This window comes from Pseudophryne corroboree, chromosome 6, assembly GCF_028390025.1.
Source record: "Pseudophryne corroboree isolate aPseCor3 chromosome 6, aPseCor3.hap2, whole genome shotgun sequence".
Taxonomy (NCBI): domain Eukaryota; kingdom Metazoa; phylum Chordata; class Amphibia; order Anura; family Myobatrachidae; genus Pseudophryne; species Pseudophryne corroboree.
In genome coordinates, this window is record NC_086449.1 from 107,634,044 (window position 1) to 107,652,932 (window position 18,889).

The following is an 18,889-nucleotide window of genomic DNA, read 5'->3' on the forward strand; positions in this document are numbered from 1 at the left end:
GCTGTGTACTCGAGTCTCTAGAAAATGGGAAACCTGCTTAGAAATCCCAAGTGGACTGGATTGCACAGCAGGTGGGCTCTATCCACTTTAGCACTCCTGCAAACCCACACTCATGAGGAGGAGGACATGGTCCAGTGGAGCCTTTTCTACTCTACACCCAGCTTGTGTCACACACACACACACACACACACACCTCAAAATGACTGCACCCAATACACATATTACTGCACCCACAGGCACAACTACTTATTCTGATAATCGGCTGCCATCCATCAATGAGGAAATGTGTACAGTTGATGAAGCATAACGTGAAACACTGCCAACTTACCTCACCACATGATTAGTAGCGGTTTAGCACCAGAACTAGGCTAGTGAGTGCACACACACATGAAGGCCAGACTGTATGAGAAACATGCAGGGGAGAATGGGAGTTCTGATGGCATTTGGGGAAACTTGGGAAAGGGGGGGGGGGGGGGGGATGCCTGACTTGAGGAGGAGGGGATCCCTGCCTGTTACATTTGTACCAGGCCCTCAATTTCTGACCGGGCCCTCAATTTCTAATGGCAGTCAGGGCTAGCAATAATAATCACTGGACCAAGATGTTAATGGAGAGACCATGCACAAGCAGAACTGGTATACATCAGCCATGCAGTAAGATTGTACTACACAGTAATCGGATTGTAGATCACAGCATATAGATGTGGGAAGTTACTAGAATGTACAGTATACAAATGGAAGTGCAGAAGAGCAATGTACGCATAACGCAGCATTACTGAATAATTAGTACACTGTTGTGAAATTGGAGACAACAGCTCAGTAGGCTAACATTCACCAGTCACCCACATACAGTGTAGGTCACCCCTTTAAATAAGAACAATATAGACCTCACTGAGGCAATATATTCATGCTGATTATTAATCCAGGCTGCGAAATGCCTGCCTCTGCTACCCATATCAGGGATGGGGTTACATACTGTTTACCAGCAATCCCGGCATCCCGCCCGCCAGAATACCGGCATCGAGGAGAGTGCAAAGAGTCCCCTTGCGGGCTCGGCGGCGAGCGCACACCCACAAGTGGGAATAAACCCTGTGCGCTGGGATTCCGGCGTATGTATCCTGACCGCCGTGATCCAGACAGCCGGCATCTTGATCGCATCCCCACGGATGGATTTCTATGCTCATTAAACTCACAAAGCACAGATATAAAGCAAATGTGTTTAGTGTGATTCTATTACATAATAAACATATGCAGCACATCAATTAGAAAATAAAAACAGACAAAAATAAAATGTGTTCCATGGGGATTCTTCCCCAAACCCAGTGATCCTGGAACATAAGTGCTATTGGCATCATCACTATGCACAAATCTGCACCATTTACCAAACTGAAACCAGGATTAATGTACAGTTTGGCTGCAACACACAAGTCCAGATGGGAAAAACAAAACCAGGAAAAAAAAAAGTCCACCCAGGACATGTGTAACAGTGTGGAAACATTTGGAGGCACTATCCGCTAAGTAGTTCAGTATTCGTCCAGGGTGTCGGCTCTAGGAATAGACAGGCCCCGCTCCTTTAGCGCTTGCACTTTCACCTTTTCAGCTTCCTGTTTCTTTTCCTGCTCTACTCTCTGCTCCTCCAAGATCTCCTCTATAGAAACCTGAAGTAATGGCGTGTCGCTCTCCTTCTCCAGATCCTGTGGGGGCACATTAAGCAGAACAAGGGTAAGGCCAACAGTTCGAAAATGACAAGTGCAAATATAACCCAGATATTCTCTAACCAATTCTTAGCCTTTATTTAACGTATTGACACTTGCAAGGGTGCTGGGTGCCAGCATTACTCTCAGACCCAGGTCCCACAACATGTGCCTGACTTTTTCTACACAGATAAAATTTACTTAACAGTTTGTGGCTCCGCACACATTGTGTGCCAAAGCACACTGTCTGGTGCTCTGAAGGGCTCATTTACAAACAGCTGTCCCATCAGACAATTACACCATGGCTGGCAGGAGCAACCACATCAAGACTCGAAGAAAGTGCACTGCAAGTCAGACTCCCAGCTATGGCCTGCAGTTTCCTACTTTAGGAGCAGAAGTAGTCGCAGGAAGGTTCCTTTAAGCAGGTAACAGACAAATTTCCCATGATAGAACTGTGTGAGGTTTAGCACAAAGTGTTTCCAATGAGTAACTCTGCTTCTCATTAGTGGGCAGATAGTGAAAGGGGATTGGCTCAGCGCAAGTAGAGTTTAGGTAAGTAAGGCAGCACGCTGCACTGTACAATAAGCAAGCCTGGCTAACCTGTGGCTCTCCAGCTGTTGTGAAACTACAAGTCCCAGCATGCTTTGCCACAATTTTGCTATTAGGGAATGGATGTGTAGTTGCACAACAGCTGGAAAGCCACAGGTTGGCAAGGCCTGCACAATCGAGTTAGTTGTGCTATGAAGGCCTTCTGCTCCCCACCAATGCAGTTTATTGCTCAAGGGTGTAGTCTCAATCTGCACACAATGCTAAATTATTACCAACATGACAGCCCTACTAGAGTGTATGAATGAGAGTGAGTGTGAGTATACACACACACACACACACACACACACACAAGAGGGTGTGCTGTGTTTAGAAGGAAGAACATTTGCCAAGTGTAAGAACTACATCGGTCCAGTGAAGCAGTTTTGAAACCAGCAAATGAGGGAGTTCGGCATTATGACTGGGAGCTGGCCACCAATACTAGGACTGCAGTACTGTTTACTTTAGGCTGGACACGCACTACAACGATCTGGGTTCGTGGCCAACGGCATGATCAACAGGGCGAGAAGTCAACTGGCCTTACACACTGATCATGCACTAACACTCAGCAGTATAACATCAGCAGCTGGGTCGTCCCATCCAGCACAACTGCCATGTCAGCAGGGAGAGCACAGTAGTGGGTCCACACTACCCGATGTGCACGATCTGTCTGTCCAATACGCCAGACTGGACGACTTGCCTAGCATGTACTCTGCCCGCTACAGATATGTCCTCATATATCACTGCTGCAGCCGCACCAAAAAGCCCCTCTTGGCCTGCCAGGTCCCATGAGACTGAGGGCATTTTTTTTTTTTTTTTAACAGAAAATGCATCTTCTTGCGCATCCTAGTCACATCATTTTGCAACTAAAGAGCATTTTCACCAACAAAGACACCCGATGCTAGCAGAATTGCACGGGACCTTGCGGCTCACTCGTGCCAGGCATCTTATGCTGCATGGCATATTGAGGCTAGATGTATGTGGACTCATCTGTATAGTGCACCTGAAATCAGCGATTTACAGGCCCACAGCAATATCATAAACAAGACCCCAGAAAGCACGATGACTGCAAGATCTACAGTATATACTATTAAGGGGTGTATTCAATAAGTGTCGGAAGCTTCAGTCTAGGAAGGGGTTCCTACCTATTCAATAGGGGGACGCTTTTTCCGACAAGTCGGGAACTCCTGACTTGTCGGAATACACGTGGATTGGCAGCTGCAGCCGCCGAGCCGCGTGTATTGTCGGAAACACTGCCAAACCAGACAGATTTTAGCCCCGTTTCCGACAATGTCAATAAAACTTTAAAAAAAAAAAGTCAGATTGGCAGTGTCGGTAATGGGCCAAACCTATCGGGTTTGGCCGCAGCACTGATGGGGACCAGGAGCCGGGCTCCATCTTAGCAGCACGGCACTATGACTGGAGATCGGGGAGGAGACTGATGGGGACCAGGAGCCGGGCAGCATGGCACTATGACGGGAGCTCCGGGAGGAGGCTGATGGGGACCAGGAGACTGGCACAGGCTGATGGGGACCAGGAGCCAGGCAGCATGGCAGTATGACGGGAGCTCCGGGAGGAGGCGGATGGGGACCAGAAGGGCGGGCAGCATGGTGGTATGATGGAAGCACCAGGAAGAGATCAGAAGAAGCCGATGACGTGATTGCTCCGGCCCGTACCCCAACTCTAGCCGCGGTTGCAGGGTGGGAGGTAAGCCGCGGGTATAGCCGCAGTGTTTTATTCACCGGAGCTCCGGGAGAGGAGTCTGGGTGCAGCAGGAATCTGAGAGAAGCCACACAGGGAGAGGTGGGTGCCTGTCTGTGTCCTTTCAGACTGTCAATGCGACCTTAAAAAAAGTCAGATTGGCATTGTCGGGAACAGCCAAATCCTGTCAGATTTGTCCGTTCATTGAATAGTGCTTTGTTGGATCCTTTCAGACAATGCTTGTCGGAAAGGATCCAACTCTTATTGAATATACCCCTAAGTCTATGTCCAATTTGTCATGTTGGTGACCATATATGTAAAGTGGCCAAATCCCAAGAAGCTCGGCAGCGCAGTCAGCTGAAGCGACCACGGGATGCGCTGCCAGATAGTGGTCACGCTTTTTGGGATTCAGTCACACTATAGGCATTAGGATTGCCTGAGAATTTTTTTTATAGTGGGATAAACATATTACAGGTTGAGTATCCCTTATCCAAAATGCTTGGGACCAGAGGTATTTTGGATATCGGATTTTTCCGTATTTTGGAATAATTAGATACCATAATGAGATCATGGTGATGGGAGCTAAATAAAGCACAGAATGCATTTATGTTTCATATACACCTTATACACACAGCCTGAAGGTCATTTTAGCCAATATTTTTTATAACTTTCTGCATTAAACAAAGTGTGTCTACATTCACACAATTCATTTATGTTTCATATACACCTTATATACACAGCCTGAAGGTCATTTAATACAGTATTATTAATAACTTTGTGTATTAAACAAAGTTTGTGCACATTGAGCCATCAAAAAACAAAGGTTTCACTTTCTCACTCTCACTCAAAAAAGTCCGTATTTCGGAATATTCCGTATTTCGGAATATTTGGATATGGGATACTCAACCTGTACTAACCCTATGCTTATCAATGTAATAGAGTTACAGGCATACTCACAATCTCTCCAAGCAGGACCACATTCTCTCCTCGGACAACAAATATCCCCCTGGGGATATCCCCATATTTCTTCCCAACGTGTATCCGCTCCACAGTCTGGTGCAGCACAAGGTTAGCTGGGGGGTGCAAGAGGAACAGCGTGAGAAGACATTCTGTTGCTGTCCATAAAAGTTTAATAACACAATAATAACTACAATTTTCCCTGTCAAAGCCAGCCAGGGATATATATTATCCAATATTTATACATAAACTACATATTCTGCCCAGAAACAACTGACGTGCATTTCTAAGTCCTTTTATGGGTCCCCCATTTCCATATACAAAACCTTTGGGCTCGTGACACCCTTTTTCCACCCTTCAGAGAGCAGGTAAATATCTGCCAAACAGTCTGCATATGTGACTGACCAGTAACAAACTTGTCGTCCAAGTACAAAGAAACCGCTTACCGGGCTTATGGTCGCACTACAGCCACCATATCTTTTATTGTGTATCACAGTAATATTAGCTACAAACCTTTTTCAAGCAGGTCCATCTATTTCTATGAGTAACAATAGATACCTACTGTACGTAAATGAGATTCAGAAATTTGCATAACAAATGTTTAACTTTCAGCAAGAATAGGAATTTCCCTACAGGCATTTGAATAAGATCTATTTATGTCACTCGAGCACACAGTAAGTAAAATGATGTATTAGATGTTACTTTATTCAGTGGAGGGCACCATGCAATGTACAATGCAAACAGTAGCGGCTCTTGCCACGGGCAAGTAGGCTTTTTGCCCAGGGCGCCGCTGCCGTGGCAAGAGCCGCTACTGCCGATGCGCCTGACTTCATCGCGCAACGCACGGCATTGTGGGAGCAGACGCAAGAGGTCATAATTGACCTCTAGTCTCTGTGCAGTGTGTGGCGCTATGGGAGAGACATTGTGACGTCTCTCCCATAGATCCGAGGTGCGGCGGCCGGAGATAGACAACAGCAGCAGCGGTCGGGAAGCAGGAGTGGGGCTGGTGAGCATTTTATTTTTCCAAGCGCCGCTACTAGGGGCACAGCTACTGAGGGGGCACAGCTGTGACCATAACATTTCGCTATGAAGTCACGCCCCTATTTTTGACCTTTTTTTTACCCTTTTTTTTTGGGGGGGGGGGGGGGGGATTGGGGGCGGCACCAAAGGAAACTTTCATTCTGGGCGCCACAAGGTCTAGAACCGGTCCTGAATGCAAGCCAGTGTTTCACACCATTATGATCAATGATGCATGGTCCACCTAAAAAAACAAAAAAAAAACCACAGGACCCTATGTAAGACAGGCACCAGAGTGACCAGGCCTAGCCAGTATTCCCATAACAGAAAGGACCCGCCTGAGAACAAGCAATAAACCAAGCAGGGCCACCTCAATATCACAGCAGCATCCATGTATTCTCTGCAAAACGCCCTGATAAAATTAATAGCCATCATTAAACATAAGGGAACCTCCTGTATCTGAAAAAGGCAGAAAAAAATAAAGGCCCTTAGGGGGTTAATCTGGTGTTTTAAACTTAAGCAGAAAGATTATAGGTGGGTGCAGTAGAGCGTCAACAGAGGACAGGGCAGAGCTCAGATTTATGTTACAGAAAACCTTTGTCCCATTGCCAGAAACATTAAGGGTTGCTTAGCGTGCCTACAGCCAGTCTTTAGAAAGATAAACTACTCTCTATTCAAGGTATTCATTTCACTTTCAGTGTTACAGGAAGCAGAATGCCCTTCACCCACCATGTGAACGTTTCAAACAGAAACCAATTTGCACGGACAAAAGACCAATAACTGAACAGAGAAATATTTGTACAGTGAATCATTAGAGACCTGGTGAAGGGCTGTGTGACGTTACAGCAACAAGCTAACTTACCAGAAGCCAGATTTCTAGCATGTAGGTGCACCATTGCCTCACACTGATGTAATGTATATTTACTAGAAATACATGAAGTTACTAATCTGCAGGACACCACGCCCTGACCAATTTATTACTTTTAAAACGTGTCCTGCCCTTATTGGTGGCACCCTGCTGATCTCCCGTAAAACTTCCTCGCTCCCTCTCCACTCTGCTGTTGCTGGCTGCTGCACTCCCCTCAGGGTGAACTACCTCCACGTTGAACTCCACCTGAACGTGGATGTGACCTTCGGAGTCCAGAGTCAACCGCATTTAGATACTGCAGATCTGGTCCCAGCTCCTCTAGTATCTGGAGAGAGATAGAAGGACTGGGTTTGCCTTTCCCACAGAGACAAAACCAGCTTCCAGCCTATCCTTCTCCAGATAGCAGGAGACAACAGTGAGGTGATTTCATTAACAGACCAGCTCATCCTCCAAGAAAGACAAATCTGATCACTCCTCCCGCAGGTATTCAACTCACTGATGGGGCATGTGGATTGGTCAAACAGCAAATACTACTTTTAATATAATGCTACACTTTAGTGCCTGCTTTTCATAACACTCCACATGCTTATAGCATCACATCAAAAATGTTGCCCTTTAAAGTACGAGTCCTCACAGATCAGCCCCCTACAGTGTAACCTTCGTACTGCGCCTAACATGGCTGCCTCATTTGGTGCGCTTGTGGATGGGATGAAAAATACATGGACCTGATGGTTTTGTTGGAACCCTACTCTGAACTTTAGGACTCTGAAATCTCCCCATTTTGTGTTCTCTCTGTAGGGGTAGACTATTCCACCCTGGGTAATCCTACGCAGTGCGCCCAAGATGGCTGCCGCACCCAGTACCTTGTGAGGGTGGAAAACACAACCCTTGGACGTTGCCAAAAAATGCCTACACCAATCGTGCATTATGCTTTCTGTGTGCTCAAGGTTTTCTTATGTCTGTGTGGTTTATCTATTGCTGTATTACTTAAATCTTCTGTATTCTGTGCATTGTTTTTGATGTCTGTAAAGCACCTTGAGTCCTGCTGGAGAAAGAGCGCTATACAAGTAAAAATTATTACCACCCCAAAAAATATCCTAGAGTGAACACAACTTATTTTATCACAAGCATTGTACCATTATGATCTCGTCAGCTACATTATTCAAATGTCGCAATCAAGACCGTAGCAAAAGCAAATGTAGGCAAACTAATCCCATTATGAAAACTAATGCCTCTTCAGACCCTGCAGGTAAAATAACTACAGATATTGGCCCTCATTCTGAGTTGTACGCTCGCTAACTGCTTTTAGCAGCATTGCACATGCTAAGCCGCCGCCTACTGGGAGTGAATCTTAGCTTAGCAGAATTGCGAACGAAAGATTCGCAAAATTGCGAATAGAAATTTCTTAGCAGTTTCTGAGTAGCTCGACACTTACTCTGCCACTGCGATCAGTTCAGTCAGTTTCGTTACTGGTTTGACGTCACAAACACACCCAGCGTTCGCCCAGGCACTCCCCCGTTTCTCCAGCCACTCCCGCGTTTTTCCCAGAAACGGCAGTGTTTTTTTACACACACCCATAAGACGGCCAGTTTCCGCCCAGAAACTCCCACTTCCTGTCAATCACACTCCGATCACCAGAACGAAGAAAAATCCTCGTAATGCCGTGAGTAAAAGACCTAACTTTTGAGTAAAATAACTAAGCGCATGCGCTCTGCGAACATTGCGCATGCGCAGTAAGAGACTAATCGCAATATAGCGAAATTCGGCAACGAGCGAACAACTCTGAATGAGGGCCATTGTTTCAAGTATCAGCTAATGGACATGCAACGCACGCTTTACACAACACTGCCATCTTGTGACAGAGTAAGGGTGCTGCAGGCAAATAAATCAAAGACGACAGCAAGTAAACTTTGTAAATAAACTGTCAACACAGACAATTTACACTATGCAAAGATTGGTTCAATTTACATGAAATATTTAATATCTTCTTGACAATACCTCAAAGTATTAGCTACAGTCAGCAACTGGCCAGGCTGCTGCTATTACAGTACGCCTATTGGTCAAGTGTATAGTACCAAAGTGTATCAGGGGGTATTTAAAATGCAGCCTTCCAGCTGCTGTGGAACTTAACATCCCAGCATTTCCTGCCTCAAATTTAGCATACCCTAACAGTAAATCGGTGGCAGGACATGCTGGGGTGTGTAGTTCCACTACAGCTTCAGGGACGCATTTTAAATACCCCTGATATACACTTTGGTATTAATCACGTATCATTTACCTGAAAGCACATTTATCTAAATGTGAAGTTCTTTACAACAACCCACCCCCCTCCTAACAAATGTTATCCATTCAAATCCAATAACTCACCAAACTGGTCAATGCTTCTCAAATATCCAATGAGAGTTCTTCCATCTCTGAGTAGGACCAAATGTTTTTCTTTAAAAATAAAAATGAAAAACAGCTTGTTAGAGAGCTCTGTGTATTTAAACCATTAACAGGATCGCATAAAGTGCGTCATAGGTAAGATATAGAAGGAAAAAATAAGAATTTACTTACCGATAATTCTATTTCTCGGAGTCCGTAGTGGATGCTGGGGTTCCTGAAAGGACCATGGGGAATAGCGGCTCCGCAGGAGACAGGGCACAAAAAGTAAAGCTTTAGGATCAGGTGGTGTGCACTGGCTCCTCCCCCTATGACCCTCCTCCAAGCCTCAGTTAGGATACTGTGCCCGGACGAGCGTACACAATAAGGAAGGATTTATGAATCCCGGGTAAGACTCATACCAGCCACACCAATCACACTGTACAACCTGTGATCTGAACCCAGTTAACAGTATGATAACAGCGGAGCCTCTGAAAAGATGGCTCACAACAAATAACCCGATTTTTGTAACTATGTACAAGTAATGCAGATAATCCGCACTTGGGATGGGCGCCCAGCATCCACTACGGACTCCGAGAAATAGAATTATCGGTAAGTAAATTCTTATTTTCTCTATCGTCCTAGTGGATGCTGGGGTTCCTGAAAGGACCATGGGGATTATACCAAAGCTCCCAAACGGGCGGGAGAGTGCGGATGACTCTGCAGCACCGAATGAGAGAACTCCAGGTCCTCCTTAGCCAGGGTATCAAATTTGTAGGATTTTACAAACGTGTTTGCCCCTGACTAAATAGCCGCTCGGCAAAGTTGTAAAGCCGAGACCCCTCGGGCAGCCGCCCAAGATGAGCCCACCTTCCTTGTGGAATGGGCATTTACATATTTTGGCTGTGGCAGGCCTGCCACAGAATGTGCAAGCTGAATTGTATTACACATCCAACTAGCAAAAGTCTGCTTAGAAGCAAGAGCACCCAGTTTGTTGGGTGCATACAGGATAACAGCAAGTCAGTTTTCCTGACTCCAGCCGTCCTGGAACCTATATTTTCAGGGCCCTGACCACATCTAGCAACTTGGAGTCCTCCAAGTCCCTAGTAGGCGCAAGACACCACAATAAGCTGGTTCAGGTGAAACACTGACACCACCTTAGGGAGAGAACTGGGGATGAGTCCGCAGCTCTGCCCTGTCCGAATGGACAAACAGATATGGGCTTTTTTGAGAAAAAAAAAAAAAAAACACCAATTTGACACTCGCCTGGTCCAGGCCAGGTCCAAGAGCATGTTCACTTTTCATGTGAGATGCTTCAAATCCACAGATTTGACTGGTTTTAAACCAATGTGTTTTGAGGAATCCCAGAACTACGTTGAGATCCCACAGTGCCACTGGAGGCCCAAAAGGGGGTTGTATATGCAATACTCCCTTGACAAACTTCTGGACTTCAGGAACTGAAGCCAATTCTTTCTGGAAGAAAAATCGACAGGGCCGAAATTTGAACCTTAATGGACCCCAATTTGAGGCCCATAGACACTCCTGTTTGCAGGAAATGCAGGAATCGACCGAGTTGAAATTTCTTCGTGGGGCCTTCCTGGCCTCACACCACGCAACATATTTTCGCCACATGTGGTGATAATGTTGTGCGGTCACCTCCTTTCTGGCTTTGACCAGGGTAGGAATGACCTCTTCCTGAATGCCTTTTCCCTTAGGATCCGGCGTTCCACCGCCATGCCGTCAAACGCAGCTGCGGTAAGTCTTGGAACAGACATGGTACTTGCTGAAACAAGTCCCTTCTTAGCGGCAGAGGCCATAAGTCCTCTGTGAGCATCTCTTGAAGTTCCGGGTACCAAGTCCTTCTTGGCCAATCCGGAGCCATGAGTATAGTTCTTACTCCTCTACGTCTTATAATTCTCAGTACCTTAGGTATGAAAAGCAGAGGATGGAACACATACACCGACTGGTACACCCACGGTGTTACCAGAACGTCCACAGCTATTGCCTGAGGGTCTCTTAACCTGGCGCAATACCTGTCCCGTTTTTTGTTCAGACGGGACGCCATCATGTCCACCTTTGGTAATTCCCAACGGTTTACAATCATGTGGAAAACTTCCCCATGAAGTTCCCACTCTGCCGGGTGGAGGTCGTGCCTATTGAGGAAGTCTGCTTCCCAGTTTCCATTCCCGGAATGAAACACTGCTGACAGTGCTATCACATGATTTTCCGCCCAGCGAAAAGTCCTTGCAGTTTTTGCCACTGCCCTCCTGCTTCTTGTGCCGCCCTGTCTATTTACGTGGGCGACTGCCGTGATGTTTTATCCCACTGGATCAATACCGGCTGACCTTGAAGCAGAGGTCTTGCTAAGCTTAGAGCATTATAAATTTACCCTTAGCTATATTTATGTGGAGAAAAGTCTCCAGACTTGATCACACTCCCTGGAAATTTTTTCCTTGTGTGACTGCTCCCCAGCCTCTCGGGCTGGCCTCCGTGGTCACCAACATCCAAAACTGAATGCCGAATCTGCGGCCCTCTAGAAGATGAGCACTCTGTAACCACCACAGGAGAGACACCCTTGTCCTTGGATATAGGGTTATCCGCTGATGCATCTGAAGATGCGATCCGGACCATTTGTCCAGCAGATCCCACTGAAAAGTTCTTGCATGAAATCTGCCGACTGGAATTGCTTCGAAGGAAGTCACCATTTTTTTACCATGGCCCTTGTGCAATGATGCACTGATTTTAGGAGGTTCCTGACTAGCTCGGATAACTCCCTGGCTTTCTCTTCCGGGAGAAACACCTTTTTCTGGACTGTGTCCAGAATCATCCCTAAGCACAGGAGACTTGTTGTCGGGATCAGCTGCGATTTTGGAATATTTAGAATCCACCCCTGCTGTTGTAACAGTATCCGAGATAGTGCTACTCCGACCTCCAACTGTTCCCTGGACTTTGCCCTTATCAGGAGATCATCCAAGTAAGGGATAATTAAGACGCCTTTTCTTCGAAGAAGAACCATCATTGCGGCCATTACCTTGGTAAAGACCCGGGGTGCCGTGGACAATCCAAACGGCAGCGTCTGAAACTGATAGTGACAGTTCTGTACCACGAACCTGAGGTACCCTTAGTGATAAGGGCAAATTTGGGACATGGAGGTAAGCATCCCTGATGTCTCGGGACACCATATAGTCCCCTTCTTCCCGGTTCGTTATCACTGCTCTGAGTGACTCCATCTTGATTTGAACCTTTGTAAGTGTTCAAATTTTTTTAGATTTAGAATAGGTCTCACCTAGCCTTCTGGCTTCAGTACCACAATATAGTGTGGAATAATACCCCTTTTCTTGTTGTAGGAGGGGTAATTTAATTATCACCTGCTGGGAATACAGCTCGTGAATTGTTTCCCATACTGCCTCCTTGTCGGAGGGAGACCTTGGTAAAGCAGACTTCAGGAGCCTGCGCAGGGGAAACGTCTCGACATTCCAATCTGTACCCCTGGGATACTACTTGTAGGATCCAGGGGTCCTGTACGGTCTCAGCGTCATGCTGAGATCTTGTCAGAAGCGGTGGAACGCTTCTGTTCCTGGGAATGGGCTGCCTGCTGCAGTCTTCTTCCCTTTCCTCTATCCCTGGGCAGATATGACTCTTATAGGGACGAAAGGACTGAAGCTGAAAAGACGGTGTCTTTTTCTGCAGAGATGTGACTTAGGGTAAAAACGGTGGATTTTCCAGCAGTTGCCGTGGCCACCAGGTCCGATGGACCGACCCCAAATAACTCCTCTTCCTTTATACGGCAATACACCTTTGTGCCGTTTGGAATCTGCATCACCTGACCACTGTCGTGTCCATAAACATCTTCTGGCAGATATGGACATCGCACTTACTCTTGATGCCAGAGTGCAAATATCCCTCTGTGCATCTCGCATATATAGAAATGCATCCTTTAAATGCTCTATAGTCAATAAAATACTGTCCCTGTCAAGGGTATCAATATTTTTAGTCAGGGAATCCGACCAAGCCACCCCAGCTCTGCACATCCAGGCTGAGGCGATCGCTGGTCGCAGTATAACACCAGTATGTGTGTATATACTTTTTATGATATTTTCCAGCCTCCTGTCAGCTGGCTCCTTGAGGACGGCCCTATCTATAGACGGTACCGCCACTTGTTCTGATAAGCGTGTGAGCGCCTTATCCACCCTAAGGGGTGTTTCCCAACGCGCCCTAACTTCTGGCGGGAAAGGGTATACCGCCCATATTTTCTATCGGGGGGAACCCACGCATCATCACACACTTCATTTAATTTATCTGATTCAGGAAAAACTACGGTAGTTTTTTCACATCCCACATAATACCCTCTTTTGTGGTACTTGTAGTATCAGAAATATGTAACACCTCCTTCATTGCCCTTAACGTGTGGCCCTAATAAGGAATACGTTTGTTTATTCACCGTCGACACTGGATTCAGTGTCCCTGTCTGTGTCTGTGTCGACCGACTAAAGTAAACGGGCGTTTTAAAACCCCTGACGGTGTTTTTGAGACGTCTGGACCGGTACTAATTGTTTGTCGGCCGTCTCATGTCGTCAACCGACCTTGGCGCGTGTTGACATTATCACGTAATTCCCTAAATAAGCCATCCATTCCGGTGTCGACTCCCTAGAGAGTGACATCACCATTACAGGCAATTGCTCCGCCTCCTCACCAACATCGTCCTCATACATGTCGACACACACGTACCGACACACAGCACACACACAGGGAATGCTCTGATAGAGGACAGGACCTACTAGCCCTTTGGAGAGACAGAGGGAGAGTTTGCCAGCACACACCAAAAACGCTATAATTATATAGGGACAACCTTATATAAGTGTTTTCCCTTATAGCATCTTTTTTATATATTTCTAACGCCAAATTAGTGCCCCCCCTCTCTGTTTTAACCCTGTTTCTGTAGTGCAGTGCAGGGGAGAGCCTGGGAGCCTTCCCTCCAGCCTTTCTGTGAGGGAAAATGGCGCTGTGTGCTGAGGAGATAGGCCCCGCCCCTTTTTCGGCGGCCTCGTCTCCCGCTCTTAACGGATTCTGGCAGGGGTTAAATATCTCCATATAGCCCCCGGAGGCTATATGTGAGGTATTTTTAGCCAAAAATAGGTTTTCATTGCCTCCCAGGGCGCCCCCCTCCCAGCGCCCTGCACCCTCAGTGACTGCCGTGTGAAGTGTGCTGAGAGGAAATGGCGCACAGCTGCAGTGCTGTGCGCTACCTTAAGAAGACTGAGGAGTCTTCATGCCGCCGATTCTGGACCTTCTTCTTGTTTCAGCATCTGCAAGGGGGCCGGCGGCGAGGCTCCGGTGACCATCCAGGCTGTACCTGTGATCGTCCCTCTGGAGCTAATGTCCAGTAGCCAAAGAAGCCAATCCATCCTGCACGCAGGTGAGTTCACTTCTTCTCCCCTAAGTCCCTCGTTGCAGTGATCCTGTTGCCAGCAGGACTCACTGTAAAATAAAAAACCTAAGCTAAACTTTTCTAAGCAGCTCTTTAGGAGAGCCACCTAGATTGCACCCTTCTCGGCCGGGCACAAAAATCTAACTGAGGCTTGGAGGAGGGTCATAGGGGGAGGAGCCAGTGCACACCACCTGATCCTAAAGCTTTACTTTTTGTGCCCTGTCTCCTGCGGAGCCGCTATTCCCCATGGTCCTTTCAGGAACCCCAGCATCCACTAGGACGATAGAGAAATTTGCATTATATTTTTCCCTTCAATACTTCCTTTACGGCCCTTATAATGAGTCTCCGTTGTCCTATCACCTCCACATGCGAGACTGCTCCAAAACACCACAGTAATTCGCAATTGTTCTAGCATGACAAATGGGCAGAGGTCTATTGATTCATCATGGTTTACTGGATCAGTACACAGCCTAAAGTGTTTCTATTTCAACCAGGGACATTGCGAGCCATACACAGAATTCCAGTCATTACAGCTCCCTAAACCTCTGCTCAAAGCTGCTGGGAGACATTGTAGGTATGTTTTCCGTCTGCTCCACTTCCACTCCATCAACCTCCAGCTTTACATTATATTCAGTCAAGATAAACTACCTCACGCTGCTCTTTGACCTGATCACCAAATACACTCCTGCACAGCGTCTCTGTGCTCCAACCATGGTATTCTTATCAATGTGCAGTACCTTATTTATGGAACTTCCTGTCTCAACATACAACTCTCCGAAAGAGTCACATTAAGTTACAAAACTAAGTATAGCCCCCTTCTACATTTGTCAGCTAGCCCTGCACTACAGTATCATTTATCTTGTTTACAGCCTCTAACTGAAATCTCTTTGGTCATATTTGCTAACATGGCTGTAAAAGGACCAATAGAATTACTCTACCACACACCTATCCCAGCAAAGGCAAAAGAAACCAACCTCATCTAGGTTCACCACCATGTACATACACTGTATGGTTAGACTGTACACAACCTGTCCCTAACTCACAATCAACATTACATCACCGTCTAGGAGCAGCTTACTATCCCTCCCACCTTGACTGTCTTAAGCTCTCATAAGCGTCCAGATCAGACGGCAAGTTCCCACAACCAGGACGCAACAGTAAGCCATGTTCTAGGCCCACTATCTCTCATACCCACCCATACTATGATCTTATCCAAATAATGTTAACACAATCTTCCTTCTGCCAATGGTTACCTGCAATTGTTTTTTCCCCCCCTCTTCTACCCCACTGTGTTCTTTTCCTGTAATGTTTACCTCCACTGATTGCACACCCTGCAATTGCAACCTACATACATGTTACATCATACTACTACACAAGTGTCAGTTTTCCCATACATGCACTGGGCCCTTGTATGGCTCACCTCCCACCTTGTAACCTTCGAAGTGCACCCAACATGGCTGCCTCATCTAGTACGCTTGTGGATAGGATGAAAAATACATGGACTTGTTGGTTTTGTTGGAACCCTACTCTGAACTTTAGGACTCTGACATCACCCCCATTTTGTGTCCTCTCTTCTAGGGGTAGACTATTCCACCCTGGGTAATCCTACGCTGTGCGCCCAAGATGGCTGCACATCTAAAGCGCTGTGCGACTAACCTGGTACCTTGTGAGGATGGAATACACAACCCTTGGAGGTTATCACCCAAAATGCCTAGACCAATCATGCATTATGCTTTCTGTGTGCTTAAGGTTTTCTTTTAGGTCTGTGGTTTATCTATTGCTGCACTACTTAAATCTTCTGTATTATGTGCATTGTTTTTGATGTCTGTAAAGCACCTTGAGACCTGTTGGAGAAAGAGCGCTATATAAATAAAATTATTATTATTATTATTAAATTAAGGGTTAGAGCAACATCCACAACTATAACACAAAGCATTTGTCTCAGAATCCCACTGAAGATTGGGCAAAATTACCAGCTGAGTGACAAATGTGCTTGTACTAAACACGAGAGGTTACATACTGCAAACATATAAGGACAGGTTCGGATAATGAGATGCTAGGAGAGCCCACACTAGACGTGTAGAGGACAGGGGCAGGCTTGCTACTAGACACGTGTTAAGAGAGCAGGCACAGATTACATGCTACATAACACATAAAAGGGCAGGTAATGACACGCTACAGGACACATATGAGGGCAGGAGCAGGTAATGACATGCTACAGGACACATGAGGGCAGGTAGTGACACGCTACAGTACTCATATGAGGATAATGACACTACAGAACACATATGAGGGCAGGTAATGACATGCTACAGGGTACATATAAGGGCAGGTAACGACACTACAGGATATGTAAGGTAGCGTATAGACACAACCGATATGTATGAGGGCAGCTAATGACACGCTACAGGACACATGAGGACAGGGGCAGGCATGCTATAGGATACATATAGGGGAAGGTAATGACACGCTACAGTATTCATATGAGGATAATGACACTACAGAACACGTATGAGGGCAGGGGCAGGTAATGACACTACAGGATATGTATGGTAGCGTAAAAACACAACGGACACGCATGGGGGCAGGGGATGACACTCCAGGACACGCATGGGGGCAGGGGATGACACTCCAGGACACGCATGGGGGCAGGGGATGACACTCCAGGACACGCATGGGGGCAGGGGATGACACTCCAGGACACGCATGGGGGCAGGGGATGACACTCCAGGACACGCATGGGGGCAGGGGATGACACTCCAGGACACGCATGGGGGCAGGGGATGACACTCCAGGACACGCATGGGGGCAGGGGATGACACTCCAGGACACGCATGGGGGCAGGGGATGACACTCCAGGACACGCATGGGGGCAGGGGATGACACTCCAGGACACGCATGGGGGCAGGGGATGACACTCCAGGACACGCATGGGGGCAGGGGATGACACTCCAGGACACGCATGGGGGCAGGGGATGACACTCCAGGACACGCATGGGGGCAGGGGATGACACTCCAGGACACGCATGGGGGCAGGGGATGACACTCCAGGACACGCATGGGGGCAGGGGATGACACTCCAGGACACGCATGGGGGCAGGGGATGACACTCCAGGACACGCATGGGGGCAGGGGATGACACTCCAGGACACGCATGGGGGCAGGGGATGACACTCCAGGACACGCATGGGGGCAGGGGATGACACTCCAGGACACGCATGGGGGCAGGGGATGACACTCCAGGACACGCATGGGGGCAGGGGATGACACTCCAGGACACGCATGGGGGCAGGGGATGACACTCCAGGACACGCATGGGGGCAGGGGATGACACTCCAGGACACGCATGGGGGCAGGGGATGACACTCCAGGACACGCATGGGGGCAGAGGCAGATAAGGACACACTATAGAACACATGAGGGAAGGGGCAGGTAATGACACGCTACAGGATACATATAGGGGCAGGTAATGACACGCTACAGGATACATATAGGGGCAGGTAATGACACGCTACAGGATACATATAGGGGCAGGTAATGACACGCTACAGGATACATATAGGGGCAGGTAATGACACGCTACAGGATACATATAGGGGCAGGTAATGACACGCTACAGGATACATATAGGGGCAGGTAATGACACGCTACAGGATACATATAGGGGCAGGTAATGACACGCTACAGGATACATATAAGGGCAGGTAATGACACGCTACAGGATACATATAAGGGCAGGTAATGACACGCTACAGTACTCATGAGGATAATGACACTATAGAACACATACGAGGGCAGGGGCAGGTAATGACACTACAGGATATGTATGATAGCGCATAGACACAACTGATATATATGAGGGCAGGTAATGACACGCTACAGGACACGTATGAGGGCAGACGCAGGCAATGATACCCAGGATCATACTAACTGTCTATATCCTCTATAAGGCTGGCGGTCCCCGGCATGTAGTTCATGTTCTCGCCCGCCCCTCCGCGGGGCAATTTCTCACGCCGATCCCCACGCAGACCCAATAACAGGAAACCCCGCCATCTTTGAAGGGCAGCTTCCGGCGGCGCGGCGGCTTTATGCAGCCGTCATATAACGCGGCGGTGACGCCATCATTCCCACTGACAGGCCGGCCGGGCTGCGGGGGCGTGGCTACAGAGCTGTCAGTCATCGCTTTGCCGGCCGGAACTGATGGCTCCTCATTGGTAAATTGCTCATGACTCGGGCGACACGGAGCGATGTGTCAGTATGAGCATGCGCAGGTTACGTAAC

At 47.5% G+C, this 18,889-nt stretch overlaps 1 protein-coding gene across 1 annotated transcript; it reads right to left on the minus strand.

Moving 5' to 3' along the window:
• Window positions 1-1,202: 1,202 nt before the first annotated feature.
• On the minus strand, window positions 1,203-18,738 carry LSM1 (LSM1 homolog, mRNA degradation associated). Its single transcript, XM_063931623.1, has 4 exons — window positions 18,540-18,738; window positions 9,187-9,255; window positions 4,935-5,050; window positions 1,203-1,691 (listed from the first exon to the last, which is right to left on the minus strand). Exons 1-4 carry the CDS (start codon window positions 18,583-18,585, stop codon window positions 1,521-1,523), a joined length of 402 nt encoding a protein of 133 aa, XP_063787693.1. The 5' UTR covers window positions 18,586-18,738; the 3' UTR covers window positions 1,203-1,520.
• Window positions 18,739-18,889: the final 151 nt, after the last annotated feature.

What these genes read in the sequence shown, in the direction of transcription:
- LSM1 (XM_063931623.1), bottom strand. Translation starts at nt 18,585, where the DNA reads ATGAACTACATGCCGGGGACCGCCAGCCTTATAGAGGATATAGACA. An exon ending in CCTTATAGAGGATATAGACA is followed by an intron (nt 9,256 to 18,539) that starts GTTAGTATGATC and finishes TTATTTTTAAAG; the next exon opens with AAAAACATTTGGTCCTACTC. An exon ending in TGGTCCTGCTTGGAGAGATT is followed by an intron (nt 1,692 to 4,934) that starts GTGAGTATGCCT and finishes GTGCCCCCACAG; the next exon opens with GATCTGGAGAAGGAGAGCGA.